The 16,790-nt window shown below is 39.8% G+C and overlaps 1 protein-coding gene across 2 annotated transcripts in view; it reads left to right on the forward strand.

The window, feature by feature from the left end:
- The first annotated feature begins 5,080 nt into the window (after positions 1-5,080).
- Positions 5,081-16,790, forward strand: part of ILDR1 (immunoglobulin like domain containing receptor 1) — a 37,141-nt gene continuing 25,431 nt past the window's right edge. For both annotated transcript variants that reach the window (XM_003795081.1, XM_003795082.1), the window contains exon 1: positions 5,081-5,180. In XM_003795081.1, the coding sequence (XP_003795129.1) occupies positions 5,126-5,180 (55 nt within the window). In that variant the 5' untranslated portion in view covers positions 5,081-5,125. The remainder of the gene's footprint in view (positions 5,181-16,790) is intronic.

Consider the following 16,790-nt stretch of genomic DNA (forward strand, 5'->3'; position numbering starts at 1 on the left):
CTGGCCATTTTTTGGTTGCAGCCATCATTGTTGTTTGGCAGGCCCGGGCTGGGGATTCGAACCTGCCACCTTAGGTGTATGTGGCTGGTGCCTTAGCTGCTTTAGCCACAGGCACCGAGCCCTTTTTGCCTTTTTAATACACAGTAACTCTCTTTTCCTAGTTTGTGGTTTGATTTTTAAATTTTGTGTTTTCCTTTGTAGAACTTTTTCCTTTCTATACAAGCTATTTTTCTTTCTCTATACTTCCACACAGTATTTTTTATACCAGATATGTGGAAAATTTTCCCCCACACCAAGCAATTCTTCACAACTTGGAGGACACCAGTTGGACATCCAATAATTTAACTCGATTCTTATACTGTCTACCTGGAGATATCATATCACACCGGGGCTCAGTCCCACAAGGCTGCCTCTCCCAACTTCAGATGCCAATTGCAAGTCAAGGTTGTCACTTGTGTTTCTGACTATCTGACTATAAATTGGAGGTTCTCACAACCCCTCCTTGGGGTCAATAATTTCCTGGAATGTCTCACAGAACTCAGGAAAACAGTTTATGTACTAGATTACAAGTTTATTATAAAGAACACAACTCAGGAAGAGCCAGATGGAAGCGATGCAGAGGTCAAGGTATGGAGGAATGGGTGTGGAGCTTCCATACCCTCTCCAGGTGCACCACCCTCTTGGCACCTTCACATGCTCAGCAAACCTGGAAGCTATCCAAACTCTATCCTTTGGGGGTTTATGGAGGGTTCATTACATAGGCATGATTGACTCGCTTTTTTACCTCCTAGGAGGTCAGAGGCTGGAGCTTCAAGTTCCAACCCTGTAGTCACATGTTTGGTTTTCCTAGCAGCCAGTAGCTCCCAGCCATGGGCTATCTCATTAGAATGCAAAAATACACCCATCACTGCAGAGATGCCAAGATTTTCAGGAACTGTGTGCCAGGATAGGGGTGGGGGAGCCTAAGTACAAATATCTTATTATGTCATAACTGTCTTCTGTATGAGTCTTCGTTAACGAATTATTCTTTTTATTTTCTGTTTAAAATTTTATTCTTTTCTTCAACATCGCATAAGTATTCTACCATATTTTCTTTTAAATACTTGAAATTTTTAAATTTAACATTTGGATTTAAATTAGTTTGGAATTTACTTTGTATGTTGTGTGAAGAAGGGATACCGTTTGTTTTTTAACATAAGGAAAGCCAATTGGCCAGGCATAGTGGCTCATGCCTGTAATTCTAGCACTCCAGGAGGCGAAGGCAGAGGCTCACTTGAGCTCAGGAGTTTGAGAGCAGCCTGAGCAAGAGTGAGAGCGTTAATTTTATATTTCTAGTCTTTACTACAAATAAAGAATGAGCCTGGCCCTATGGCTGGTGCCTATAGTCCCAGATACTCTGGGGGCTGAGGCAGGAGGCTCCCTTGGGTCCAGGAGTTTGAGGTTCCTGTGATTTGTGATGACACCACCATACTCTACCTGGGGTTGCAGAGTGAGACTTTGTCTCAAAAAATATTAAATAAATAAATAATTAAAAAGGAAAAAAAAAAAGAAAAAGAAGAAAAGAAAAGCCAGTTGTCCCGGCATTAGTTACTAAACAGTTTATGGTTGTCCTGCTGAATTATATATCAAGTCACCATCTATATGGCTATCTACTTACTGAATCTTTTTATGTTCCATTTTTCTGTTTGTCTGTCCATGTGCCAATGATACACTGTTTTCACTGCTCTAGCTAATTTTTCAGTCTGATGGGGCAAATTCTCTCCTTCCTTTCTTCACAAGTGTCTTTGCTATTTACCATCTTGTAATTTCCATTTAATTTTAAAAATTGTTTGTGAAATTCTAGGAAAAATCTTCAGATTCTTATTAGAAATATATAGAATTTATTAATTTGGGAATCATTCTTAGTGATACCAAGTATTCTTATCCAAGAATATAATGTATCTTTGCATTTATTTAGGTCTTTTAGAAAACGTTCCTAGTAACTGTTTACAATTTTATTCATTAAACCATTCCACATATATCGTTGGATTTGTTTCTCCCTTACAGATTTATTTCTATTGCCAATGTGTATTTTAGTATGTCGCTGGTATATACAAATGTCAATGACAATATGGTGGTCTTGTTTCCAGCAACCTCTGTTGTAGTTCTCACGTATAATGTGGAGGTTCTTTATTATTCTGTGTAATCATAATACTGTGAATAACAGCATCTTTATTCTTCATTTTCAGCCTTTTGGTTTTATTTTCTTATTGTATTGGTTAGAATATTCAGTTTAAGACTTTTAATACAAATGTAATTTCAAAACGAACAAACAAAAATAGCTAGTATAATATTGAATAGGAGTGGTAACAATGAACATACTTGTTCTCAAACTCTTTTCATTGGATTCCATCACCTCCTGCTTTTAGCTTTACTCCAAAGTGAATTGTTTTGTTATATCCCACTAACCAAGAAGTAGGTGTCCCATGCCCACTGACACAGACTTCCCTGCACAGGTATGTAGCTCCTACCAGCCTCAGCCAACCAACTGCCTTTAACCATCCCCAACCACCCATAGGAGATTTATGTGGCTGGTCCTACTCCACTATTCTCTCTGGTGCAATGTGTCTGAAGTGATTCAAAACCTGTTATTCTTTCTATTATGTATATCTAGGTTTTTTAAGTGCATCCCTCTCCACCCAGGGAACTACTCTCAATCCTCACAATAATTGATCAGAAACTACTCTAAATCCTCACAATAATTGATTATAAATCTTGTCAGTTCTACATTCTAAACATCTGCCAAAATCTTCTCCATTTCCAAGCCCAGTGATTGGCTTGGAGCCTCATTATCTCTCACCTTCAATACAGTAAGTTTCTTAACTAGTCTCAATTCCCACCTACAATTTTTCTCACTGCTCCCAAGTTTATCTTTTGAAATTCCTCATCATGACTCACACAGTTTAAAATGCTTCATTGGCTCCCCATTGTCTACTGTATGAAGTCTTACTCTCCAGCTGGTCATACAAGGCTCTTTATTTGTCCTGGCTCACTCTCTGCCATAATAACCTAGCAAAACTAAAGAGCTTATTGTTCAGCTAGACTGTTTTCTGGTGCTGTGATTTTTGTATATGCTGGTTTCTGTGCTTGGATTGCTCTGGCAAAGTCAATTCATTTTCAAACCCAGAGCAGATGTCACTTCCTTCAGGAATTATTGGTAAAGAGCTCAACAAATATTTTATCAGTCTTTATTCCAGGTACCATGCTAGATGCTAAGCATACAAAACTGCATAAAGCATAGTCCAAATCTTCTAGCATCAGTTAGCTACTCATCTCCTGCCTCTCTTTATCTCTAAGTGCCTGGTGCATGATTTTTCATTTTCTTTTCTTTGGGTCCAATAAATCTTCTTCTCCATTCTTGATAAATATGTACAAATATTACATTATTTGCAAATCAGAGGTACATACATAGTATTTGAAAACACACAGTATTTAGAAACATTCATGGACACAGTTTCAACTAGGAAATAATAAATCGTGAAATCACAGCTTTATAATTTGTGGCCAGACCCTGGCTCAGTCAACACACAACAGCACAATATAGTTAGGGTAGTGATTCAGGGTCTGTGCTTTGATTACCTGAGTTTGTATCTTAGGTCTGCTACTTACAAGATAAGCACCTTGGGTAAGTTACTGAACCTTTGCACCTCATGGGTAAAATGGGGACAGTGATAGTCCTGTCTCATAGTGTTGTTGACAGAATTCTTAAAGTTAATACAAAAAGTGTTTAGAGTAGTGCCTAGCACAATGTAAACGTTTAATAAATGGGAGCTATTATTATTACCTTGTGTGTAAGGACCGTTGTCTCAGTCACTATCAGTAGGTCAAGTGATTATTTTGTTTTAGCAATAAAAAAAACTGCTGTTGTGAGCCAAATATATCCTTTATCTAATTTTTTTAATTTTTTTTTTTGAGACAGAGTCTTACTTTGTTGCCCTCAGCAGAGTGCTCTGGCATCATAGCTCACAGCAACCTCAAACTATCGGGCTCAAGCGATTGTCTTGCCTCAGCCTCCCAAGTAGCTGGGGGCTACAGGCTCCCCATAATGCCCGACTATTTTTAGAGACAGAGTCTTGCTCTGGTTCAGTCTGATCTCTGACCTATGAGCTCAGGCAATCCACCGGCCAGGGTCTCCCAGACTGCTAGGATTACAGGCATGAGGCCCGGCCCCTTATCAAATCTTTACTGAACCAATGGCACATATTGGAAGAATGACTGAGAGCCCCGTCCTGTGGAGTTGAGTTTTCCTTTATATAGAGGTAAAGAATATATAGGGAAAAAAACTGCATGAGCACACACTGATAAAGTCAGCTAGCTGTAAACACAGACTGAAACACAGCTAGGTGAGGGTCCATGCCAGTGATTTTCAAGCGGTGTGCCGTGAAAATTTTTAAAGATCATTCATTACTTAAATTATTTTCAAAAGCAATTCAAAGCACAGTAAATATATTCTTTTTTTTACTCTTTTTTAAAATCAACATAATGAAAGTGTGCCATATAAGTTTAGCCATAAATTCAAGTGTACCATGAGATAAAAAAGGTTGGGAAACACTGGTCTATGGTGTAACAGCTGTTTTCTGTAATAAGCATCCCTTACTTTCGTGATTGTGCCAAGTTAATCTCCCTAAACTCATCTTAAGTGTCTGGAAAACCTGAACAGACATTACGTGTAAACGTCACATTACCGAGCTTTTAGTGAAAAAAACAAAAACAAACAAAACTGTCTCCCAAGCACTTCTGAGTGAATGGTTGTGTAACTCAGGAAAGAGAGGGGGATAAATTTGCAAAGGGTGAGCTTTCCAGGAACTTCTGGAGACAGCAGTGACAGTCCCCGTCCCCGGGCGGGGTGAGCGGCGGGACCCGGAGGATCACCTGGCAGCCCGCACCTGAGGCGGCGGAGGGAGGGAGGCGGGGCGGGGCAGGAAGCCGAGGGGCGCGGGCGGGGCGGAGCCGCAGGTGGGGACGGCCCGGGGGACGCGAAAGCTGAGGGATTCCTAGGGAAAGTGCGTGCAGTGGCGGCAGCCGATGAAGAAAGGCCGCTGTGCCCCGACGCCTCTGAGCTGAAGGGGGCTAGAGAGGGGCGGGCATGGGCTCCGAACTGCCCGCACCTTGGCTGCTGCTCTTCGCCTGGCTCCCTGCAGGTGAGCCGTGAAAAAATAGGACCCATCCTGGGCCCGAGGAGACGGGAAGCCATTGTTACCTGACCTAGCAGTGCTGGCCACGGCCGGCAGGGCAGTGGAGGCCTGGGCCGCGCTCCTGTAGCGCTGGGCTTGGGTGCCAGGAGGTGCGGGGATGGGATCGAGTTTCTGCCTGTGGGAACCTGTTGTTTTCCTCTAGTTGCCGAGGCGCTTCTGAAACAGGTGCAACTGAGAAAGAAACCTGGAGCCTTTGAGTCCCCCGTCCTGCAGGTCATTAGGCACGTCTTGATCTCTGAAGCCGAAATGATAAGGGCAAAGCACCGTTCTTAAGATTCTTAATTTTTCCTTTCATCTGATACTTGCTTTTGGGTTTTAGATATGGTGACAACCATATTGGGCTGGAAGTGCATTTATTTCCTGGGAGGTTATAACGTGTCCTCAGTATACAAGGGAATGTTGGGCGTGTTTCCTAATCTGTTGTACAGGACCACGACCTGTGCTTCCTTGCTAACCGTCATCAGTGCTACTTTTGTACTTTCTTTGTGTCCATTCAGCTCCCTAACTTTACCCCTTGCTCATTATCTCCTTATCAGGTGCCCAACCACCTACCACCTTCTTCCTCAACCTCCACACCAGTCACCTTTCTGCTTTGGAAAGGATGGTTTTGTGTATGTCTTGGAAATGCGACAGAAGTGTGCGTGAGGGAAACCAAGTAGGAAAGTAAAGCTGAGAGACAGAATGTACAGATTCTTTCAGCCCTTTTCAAATTAGTGTGTAGGTGTGGTCTTGCAAACAGGACTTGTAAATTCCCTCGGAAGTTCCACCCTGTTTTATTTCATTTCACACCCCACCCCACAAACCCTTTAGGAATAGGTGCTCTTTCCTCTCAGATGTCAGGAAAGGTCAACTCTGAGTTTGTTCACAGACCAATTCGAGTCTTGTATTTTTTGGAGGAAAAAAATGTAATGTGAAGATGTTGACAGAATTTCCTTTATACAAGTGGGGTAGGATATGGAAATTGCGCAATTGTAACCAAAGCCCATTCAGACCAAATTCTACAATAACTTAAGCTTAATGCTGAGAATAAAGGATTGCAAAAGGGTAGGAAAACTAGAAATTTGATATCCCCAAGATCCTTTGGCTTGCAAGGTTTTCCGCAAGATATAGATACTATAAATTATCTGAAGCTGACAAGACTACATATTGGACACTTACATTGCACTAAGAAAATGAACTAGACCTCACCTGAATTTAAATGTCCAAAATTCCACCAAAGCAGTCACCTGCTTAGACTATATGCATATTTATAAAAATCCCACAGCTTTTCACGGTCTGCTGTCCTGCGCTTCACATACTCATCTCTAACTTTACAGCAGAGAGAAATAGAAAATCTGCTCCCTCCTTTGCCCCTGAGTACCCCACCCCAGAATTAAGACTTCATGGACAATAGTCATACAGGTCAATAGAAGAAGAAAATAAGTCTTGCAAACAAAAATCCCATTAGGGTATAAACCCCAGTCTTTAAGTCACCAGCATAATGTTTTTAAAGGGACTTGGTTTTTGTAAATATTGAGCACTGAACATGTTTCAAATACAGTGATTATAATCTAGAGTAGATTCTTATACAGCTTGAGCATTGCTAATCCAAAAATCTGAAATCCAAAATGAAACTTTTTCAGTGCCAACATGATGTCCCCAAGTGGAAAATTCCACACATAAGAACTTGACATAAACTTTGTTCCATGCACAAAATAATTAAAAATATCTTATAAAATTACCTTTTGACTATGTGTACAAAGTACATATGAAACATAAATGAATTTCATGTTTAGACTTCAATCCTATCCCTAAAATATTCCAAAATCCCCCCTCCACTCAAAAATTCAAAATCTGAAACATTTCTGGTCCCAAGTGTTTTGGATAGGGATACTCAACCTGTAATCAGCAAATTGCTAAATGGGCGGGAACTCAAGAAAGCAGGGTTCTAAGTCTTTATGAGCCAGCCACATAGTGTCAGTAGCCGGGACGCTGAAATAGTACAATTACACAGGCTGTCTTATTTACCTGGCAAATGAATGACACATTTTAGAACCAGGGAGTGCTGAAAGTGAAAAAGTTCTACTTAGGCATCTGAACTCATTTTCATTTCATAGATGAGAAAGTGAGATTTCAGCTAGTTGACTGCAGTACTTTGAGGGGAAAAGTTATTTTATTAGGTATTTTCCCTAAATATGTGTAGGAATGTAAATAAAACTACATTTAGCTATTTAATATGGGTTTGCATTGATAATGTTTGTGTGACTCTGGGTAAGTTACTGAACTGTTCAAAGCCTTCAGTAAATAGGACCATTATCATACATGTCTGTCATAAGAATTTTGTGTGAAATAAAAGAAGTTTGTTTTTTTGCTTGAAGATTTTTATTTATTTTATTTTTATTAAATCATAGCTGTGTACATTAATGCATTCATGGGGTACAGTGTGCTGGTTTTATATACAGTTTGAAATATTTTCACCAAACTGATTAACATAGCCTTCATGGCATTTTCTTAGTTATTGTGTTAAGACATTTATTTTCTACATTTAGAAAGATTGACATGTACTCTTGTAAAATGGACCATAGGTGTGGTCCCATCAATCACCCTCCCTCCACCCATCCTCCCCTCCCTCTCCCCCTTCCCCATATTCTTGGGCTATAATTGGGCTATAGCTTTCATATGAAAGCTATAAATTAGTTTCATAATAGGGCTGAGTACATTGGATACTTTTTCTTCCGTTCTTGAGATACTTTGCTAAGAAGAATATGTTCCAGCTCCATCCATGTAAACATGAAAAATCAAAAGAAGTTTTCACTTAATACAGTGCTTAATACAGAACAAGGTTGGGGGGGAGGGGTTGGGGGGTTGCTTAATAAATATTAGCCTCTTTCTCTAAAGTTAGATTTAAACAATCTAAATTAGGAAATTGGGTTTCTAAATTTCCATTTCACCCCTAGCTAAGAAACTGTGAGCTAACTATCAGGTTGGAATTAAAAATCTGTTGTTTTTTTTTTTAGCTGAGATTTTGGACAGATTACTTAAACTCCCTTCATCTAGAAAACAGATGAAATTCCTCACCAAATCTTGCTGGGTGGATTAAGGTCAAGCACAGTATCTAAGACAGAAATACTGGGGAAGAGTCCCCTTCCCCCCACCTTTTTCTTTATTTTGAAGCCAAATTAAGCTTCCTTTCTTGCTGTCAGTACCTACCAAAGTAGAGCTATTCAGTTTTTTTCCACAGCTCCCAGTAAGAAATAACAGTTTACTCTGTGACATATATGCACATATATAAGGCTTATAAAAGAAAAACAAAACATTCATTAAAAATTCTCTTACTTTGTTAGATAAAATAATAAAAACAGACATCAAGTATTACTTTATTGATATTTAAGTTCAGAGAAAAAATCCTGACCTTAATAACATTAAACAGAAACATCCAGTGAGTTGATTTATTTCAAGAGTCACGGCAAACCATGATATGCATTTTGGAAAACCCAATACACTATATAGAGCGTGGGCCATCATTTTTGTACATCACCTTGCTCTGTTACAGTCTCTAAAGAAGAGTCAACCCAATTCTTTGTTCATCATCCAAGTTCCCACATTGCACACCATGAGGCAGCAGTAAAACTGTCAAATACAGGTACTTGCTGGTCATGTGGGTTGGTGCCACTGACTGAGGTCAGGGAGTCTTGTGAAAATTGCCGCAACCCCTATGCACTGAGCTATGTAGAGTTTAGTTGTCAGAGTGTGTGTGTTTGCAATTTGTTGATGTTGCAGGAAGGAACAGGAAGAAATAATTTTTTTTAATACATGTGATATGTGAATATTTGTTCCTTAAAACTTTTAGGTGAAGCTAAAGTAGTACTTGCAGATGTTTGATTATTGGCTAAGAGCTTTGGTTGCCTTCATCCAACCAATAAAGGTTATTTCTGGAATGAAAGTTAAGTTTTCCCCTGGAATTCTTTTTTTTTTTTTGAGACACAGCCTCAAGCTGTCTCCCTGGGTAGAGTGCCGTGGCATTACAGCTCACAGCAACCTCCAACTCCTGGGCTCAAGTGAGTCTCCTGCCTCCGCCTCCCAAGTAGCTGGGACCACAGGCGCCCGCCACAATGCCCGGCTATTTTTTTTTTGGTTGCAGCCGTCATTGTTGTTTGGTGGGTCCGGGCTGGGGATTCGAACCCGCCACCTTAGGTGTACATGGCTGGCGCCTTAGCTGGTTGAGCTATAGGCGCCGAGCCTTCCCCTGGAATTCTTAACTGTCATTTGTGCTTTTGTGAATTTTTCTTTAATATCATAGAGTGATATTAACTTGTAGATCCACACAGCTATCAACTTGTATTATCGTTTTTTTGGAAATCAGACAGTTGAACTCTAAGGGATAAGATCCTTAGAAAGCATCTAGACCAGTATTTTTTCCTGGGTGGTGGGGGTGAAGGTGTGGATTGTCCTGTAGCCTAAAGGAAATCTTATAAAGTTTTCTGATATAGAGGATAATGAAATAGAGCTTCTCCAAATAGGATAGGTATGGTGGAGGAGGGGAGGCTGCACACTCAGCTACTCATTTGCCTTCTTGGGGGCCTCTGAAGTACCTCTCAGTGTCTGTTGAACACAGGTAGAAATCACTCCCAGTCAGGTTTACAGATGAGGAAATCTGGATCCTGGGCAGCCATGTGTCTCGAGTTGACACAGTGGATTTAGTTTGAGAGCTAGAACAGAACCTTGGTGTCCTTACCTTCTGCCCATTGATCTTTCCCCTATTTAATACCATGGATCAGGTTTCTTTTGTTTAATTTGTTTCCTGTATACAGAAATGGAAATAACGTGACTACTTTCTGGATGTCTGACTAAATGCTAAATATTAAACATCTTGTACCAACAACAAGGCAGTGAAATGAGATGTTGGGTATAAATTAGTGTACAGTCTACTTAGGTTTCTTGTACCATAATAATTTATTTCATGGTTTGAAATCCTTGTGGGAAAATGTAATCGTGTTTAAGAATTGAGAAGACTCTGGACTTGTCTTATCTTTCCCTAGTTTTTTCTTTAGATGTCTCAGTCTGCAAATCTTGGGAAAAGGTGAGGTCAGAGAAAAAAAATTCTGATACTTTATTTCCATTACCCAGTTAATCATTGCTTATGTTACTTAATCTCAGGAACTGCCCTTTCTTTTCCAGGTGACAATTTTCTTTTTAAGGCTACTCATACTAGCCTACTTTAAGCATCTTGGCTATCTCCTTACCTCTAGGCCTGCTGCTTCTCTGTCTACTTCCAACATCTGTCTCTACCCAGATGATAGGTTAACCTACCTAAAGAAATCTGTCCCACCTTCACTTTCCTTCTCCATCTAAGAATCTCCATTAGATCCCTGTAGCTTGTAAGACTGGATTAAAGCTCTTTGTTTGGAATTCAAGCCTAACAAATACTGCGCTCACTAATTTGGATAGCCTTGTCCCCACTGATATGGGCATGGTCTTATTGCACCCTATTTCCCCCTCAGCACACACCCTTTTTACTTTTTATCTGGCCATACTAAACATGGTTAACTTTAACCATTTATTTTCTAAACTTTTAGGACGGTTAAAATTTGTTCCAAACCATTTAGCCTATCTTGCATGAATTTATTTGTTATTTCATTTGCCAAATGTTTAATGTGTGCTATGTGCTAGGCTTGGTCCTGGCAAACAAAAGCAGTCTTGGCTCTGACCCCAGGATGCTTATGGTCAAAAGGGAATACAAGTGAATATAGAAATACAACTGTGACAGGGTCATGAGAGAGGCACAAGGAACCACAGGCACACATAATAGATGGAGTTTGCTCAGTGAAGAGGCTTTCTGAGAAGAAGTGATGCTTGAGTTAAAAGCTGAGAAATGGTCATTCCAAATCAAAGAAATAACATGTGCAAGACCACTGGAGAGGAGATGACTTCACACGTCATGGTGGGAAGTTTTGTGTTCATCTTAAGAGCAATGAATAGCTTTTAGAAGTTATAAGGAGGAGGAGTTGGGAGACTAATAGCGATGTGGAACTCACATGGATGGGAACCAGAGGGTATGCATGTATGGTACTAGTTAAGCTGGGGCAGTATGTGGGCTGGAAGTGATGGCGGCTTGTACTAGGATAGTAGTGATGACAGAGAGAGAGAGAGATTCCAGAAATATTTAGAAGATTAATAAACCTAAATCCAATTCAATGGAGTGTGAGGTAGAAAGAAACAACAGGATGATTCTGAGTCTTTGGTCTTGCCCATTCATTGAGATGAGAAACCTGGGAGAGACCTAGGTTTGTACAGAAGGATGGTGATTTGGATTTTGGGCTTGGTTTAGAATTTGAACCAACCAAGAAGAGCTATCAGGAGCATATGGATACATGCGTCTGTCCAACCCCTTATTGTACAGATGCAGGATTTAATATTAAGTACTTCATGTGTTTACATGTTTACTGTTGACTCTCCCACCAAAAGCCTAAGTTCCAAGAATACAGGGATTTTGTCTCTCTTATTTGTTACTGTAACCCCATCATCTAAAACAGTGCCTGGCTCAGAGAAGGTACTCAATAAATAAATGAATGCATGCATTCTGGTGGGGCCCAGATTTGCATGTGCTCTAAAATTAGTGTATGGGGACATGAGTCACTTTGGGAAACCCCAAGCATTTGCCCCTTAACCAGGTCTTGTCCTTTTCCCCTAGTAACCAAAGGAATGTCAAGTTCAAAACACCTGAGTGACTATTTTTTTCACTTAGTAGTTTATACAAAATTTTTAGAAGATTGATATTTTCCTCCTTTGAAAAGGTTGAGGTAAAACACAAGACTGTTACTCAGTGTTCTTGGGAATATAAATTTCTTTTCTGAAGTATCTATTAGAATAGAAAAAGCTGATTTCCTTTGACCCAGAAGGCTCATTTTGAGAAATACATCCTACTGGAATAAAAGTATACACACAAAGTGATACTTGTGTAGAGACATTCATTTCAGCAATTTATATCTGCACTGTTTGTAATAATCAGAAATAACTTATATTCCCATGATTAAGACAATATATAAATAGACTATGGCTCATCTATGCAGTGAATTTTCATGAAGCCACTAAAAAAACCCTTATCTGTATATGTTGATCTAGAACAAAATGATATATCATTAGTTTGAAGAAAAAACAAAGTTGTAAGTCAATGTATATAATATGATTAATCAAGAAAAAACAGCACAGGAGAAGATGTGAAGGGGTATACACCAAATTATCAACAGTGATAACTCTGGAGAGTTGAATTCATGGTAAGCAAGGAGGAACTTTATACCCTTGTCTATTGTTTGAAGTTTATTTATTTTGTATTAAAGAAAGAATTTTCATATAAAATGATTACAATAAATTTGATAATATCCCTTAAGTTTATAAATATTCCTCAAGGGGTTAAATCTCAACTGTTGGCTCGGTGCCTGTGGCTAAGGTGCCAGCCACATACACCTAAGATGGCGGGTTCGAATCCAGCCCGGGCTCACCAAACAACAATGATGGCTGCAACCAAAAAAATAGCGGGATGTTGTGGCGGGCACCTGTGGTCCCAGCTACTTGGGAGGCAGAGGCAGGAGACTCGCTTGAGCCCAGGAGTTGGAGGTTGCTGTGAGCTATAATGCCATGCCACAACACTCTACCCAGGGGGACAGCTTGAGGCTCTGTCTCAAAAAAAAAAATCTCAACTGTTTAGAAAACTTATCCAGAAGGCAAAGTAGTATAGCAAAACAGTATGGGTTTTGGAATTTTAGAGGTCTGAGATGAAATCTAGCTTTGCTGCTTACTAGCTGGGTGGCCTTAAGCTTAAACGGGTTACTTAATCTCACTGAGATTTTTTCCTCATTGATGAAATTGAGATAAAGTAAAGCTAATCTCATGGGTTTTGTTGCAAAGGTTGAGTGCGATCATGTGTAATAAATTACCCAATACCATGTCTAACAACATAATCAGTGTTCAGCATACTCATTTACTAGACTCTCCCTCAGGAGGGTCCTCTGTTAAACATATGATACCTAGCCATAATCTCACCACCACCACCACCCCACCTGTTTGCTTTCCTGGTCCCCTTTCCTCTCTCCCCACTCTCCCTTACGCTTACTTTTTGCCCATTACGCATTGTGAGTCCTTCCTCCCCTTAGTTTCTCTTATATTTGCACTGTTATCTAAGGAAATGTACCAAGTGCTGATGACAAACATGCTTGGTGAGATAGCTTGCTGAGACGTAAACTCTGATACGATTGACCTGTGTACTTTTTGTTAACCTGCTATGTGGAGTCTGTTAACCTGCTATGTGGAGTCGAGGTGCCTTTTTACCTGAAAACCCCTCAGAATCCAGAATGTCCATCAATGTCAGCATCAGACCACCACCTGTCATCAGCAAAGACCTGGCTCCCCTTCCCTGCCAACCACCCCCTTTCAGGCGGGGCCCTTCATGCTGAAAGGAAGGGAAATGTTAGTCTTCCAAAAACAGTTCTGTAAGTATTTTAAAAATACATTCCTATGCTGGGTGGATATTTTGTAGCAATTAAAACATCTTGCCTGATCTGGTACTACGCAGGGAAAATAGACTGAGTTTCCTAGGTGCGTTTACTTTAATGCAGGATGGTAGTCCCCAGTTGGCACAGCAGTGCGGTAGTCCTTGGAAAGTACCTCATGGCGGGAAATAGTGAATCCCCTTCCCCTCCTCCTTCCCAGGAGCTCTGATATCTCCTTTGAAGTTTCCTTTCTACCCTTAAGTGACAGATCTCCTCTCTTCCTCTTTCACAGAGAAGGCAAACTGTGAATGGGTTTGCTGGGGTATAAAACTTTATTTTTTTGTTTGTTTCAGGTTAATTTGAGGGTACCAAGAAATAGGTTACAATGTTTGCTTTTGTTAGGTAGAGTCCCTCTTATAATTGTGTCCCATCCTCAAGAGGTGTGCCATACACCCCCATACTGTGTCCATAAAGTGGGAGCACACCCATTCCCCTCCCCACCCCCTTGTTCTCCCTGCCCCCAACTTGAATTGATTTTGAGTTTTTCTTCTTTGTGGGCATGTATTAGATCATCTACTGGCTTCATATTAGTATTGAGTACATTGAATTCTTGCTTTTCTATTCCTGTGATACTTTACTAAGAAGAATGTGTTCTAACTCCTTTGAGGTTAATACAAAAGATGTAAAATCTCCATCTTTTTTAATGGCTGAATAGTATTCCATGGTATACATATACCATAGCTTGTTAATCCATCTGGCGATTGCAAATTGAGCTGCAGTAAACAGTCTAGTGCAAATGTCCTTATGATAAAATGATTTTTTTCTTCTTGGTAGACACTTAGTAATGGGATAGCAGTATCAAATGGGAGGTCTAATTTGAGTTCTTTGAGGATTCTCCATACTTATTACCAAAGAGGTTGTATTAGTTTGCAGTCCCACGAACACTGTAATAGTGTTCCCTTCTCTCTGTATTTACACCATCATCTGCAGCTTTGAGACTTTGTGATATGGGCTATTCTCACTGGGATTAGGTGATATCTCAGGGTGGTTTTGATTTTTAATATGATGATGAGGGACAATGAACAATTCTTCAAATGTTTGTTAGCCATTCATCTATCTTCCTATGAAAATACCTACATAAGTATCACTGTCCCTCCACCTGTCTAGTATCCCAGCATCAGTCTGCTGCTTCAATATAGTTTTGAAACCATGGCTCCCACAGGTTTGAGTTCCTTGACAGTGAATAGCATAGCTGTGACCCGAACACAGCAGTTTTTAAGAGCCTAAATCTCCCTCTCCAGGTCATTCTTTCTGCTATAGTGATATTTATTCTGTTTGTGCCTTTTCTTGGGAACTTGATAGTTTGCCTCATAGCTTACCAAAAAGCTGCCATGCAATCTGCTATTACCATCCTCCTGGCCAGCCTGGACAATCTGCTTGCAGTGCTGAACATGTCCTTTGCCCTGACAGATGTCTTAATTGTATGTAATCTCCAAAGAGTATGAGGAACGTCTAAAGATTCATCTAATTCCTACTGCTCTGCTTATGCCAGTTGTGTTCAATGGAAGCATGAAGCAAAATAAAATAACTGCTTTAGTCTGTGTATTTCTGTTGCAGAAAACATATTGAATTTTTTCTCTATCATCGCTTTTGTTTACATGAAAATATTTATGTATGTAACCACAGAAAATTTTCCTTTGCTTGACATTTTATTCCACTATGATTCTTAGTTTAAGTTTAAAGAACTGCTAAATTCAAATTTATTTTTACAGCCAGACTCCAGCTAACCTGCCTTCATTGAAAGCTCAGTTTTTATAATGACTGAAAATATCAAAGCACATGTTTGTTATTGCAGGTAAATGGTAATACATTTCTTAGATATCTATTGGTGCTAGCCCTTTGTAATCAAAAGTAATTTATTTCACAAAAGTACCTGACCTGTCTGAACACAAACCAACCTTGAAGTTTGGGTTGTAATAGTAAATATTAAAAAGTATGGTTATTTGTGCATATTCTTATTATAAAAAAGATTGAGCTCCCAATAAGAAAATGAATAAATGTTTAATATTTCTAAATATATGTATATATACACATATGTGTGTGTGTGTGTGTTATATATAGCATTTAGTTGAAAAAATACTCTGCTTTCCTAGGTGCGTTTTCTTTAATGCTGGATGGTAGTCCCCAGTTGGCACAGCAGTGTAGTAGTCCTTGGAAAGTACCTCATGGCGGGAAATAGCAAATCCCCTTCCCCCTTCTTCCTTCCCACAGTTCTAATATCTCCTTTGAAGTTTCCTTTCTACCCTTAAGTGTCAGGTTTCTCTCTTCCTCTTTCACAGAGAAGGCAAACTATGAATAAATTTGCTGGGGTACGAACAGTAATGATAGTTTATGTCTGTATCTTTTTTTTTTTTCTTGAGATGGAGTCTCTCTATGTGGCCTTCATTAGAGTGCTGTGGTATCACAGCTCTCAGCAAACTTTAAACTCTTGGGCTTCAGCGATTCTCTTGCCTCAGCCTCCCAAGTCGCTGGGACTACAGGCACCTGCCACAACACCTGACTGTTTTTTTGGTTGTAGTTGTCCTTGTTGTTTGTCAGGCCCAGGCTGGGTTCGAACCTGCCAGTGTATGTGGCTAATGCCCTAGCCCCTGAGCTACAGTCACAGAGCCAATGTCTGTATCATTTTAATACTTTGCTGATCTCAGTGGTTCTCAGTCCCTTAAAGTTGTCATGATAAATACAAATGAGACAAATGATAGTTAATGGTTAAAGTGTCTATTATGTGCCAGGCTCTTTGCTAAATAGGAGGACTTTTATTATGCTCACCATAACCCAAGGAGGCAAGTACTATCATTATCCCAATTTTGCATATTAAAAAAAACAGTAGTTTGCAAATGACTTGCTAGGTCTTTAGCTGGTGGGGAGTGAAAGCAGAATCTAAACTCAGGGAAGCAGTCTCCAGAATTAAAGTTTTCAAGAGAAAATGATGGAAACAGCTAGGAAATTAGGAGACAATGAACTGGAGAGAAGGAAATGCCACAGGATAAAGAAAATTTTAGAAAGAAAATTTAAGAATTTGGAAACTTGGCTC

This window comes from Otolemur garnettii, unplaced genomic scaffold, assembly GCF_000181295.1.
Source record: "Otolemur garnettii isolate 467f Iridium unplaced genomic scaffold, OtoGar3 scaffold00089, whole genome shotgun sequence".
NCBI lineage: Eukaryota > Metazoa > Chordata > Mammalia > Primates > Galagidae > Otolemur > Otolemur garnettii.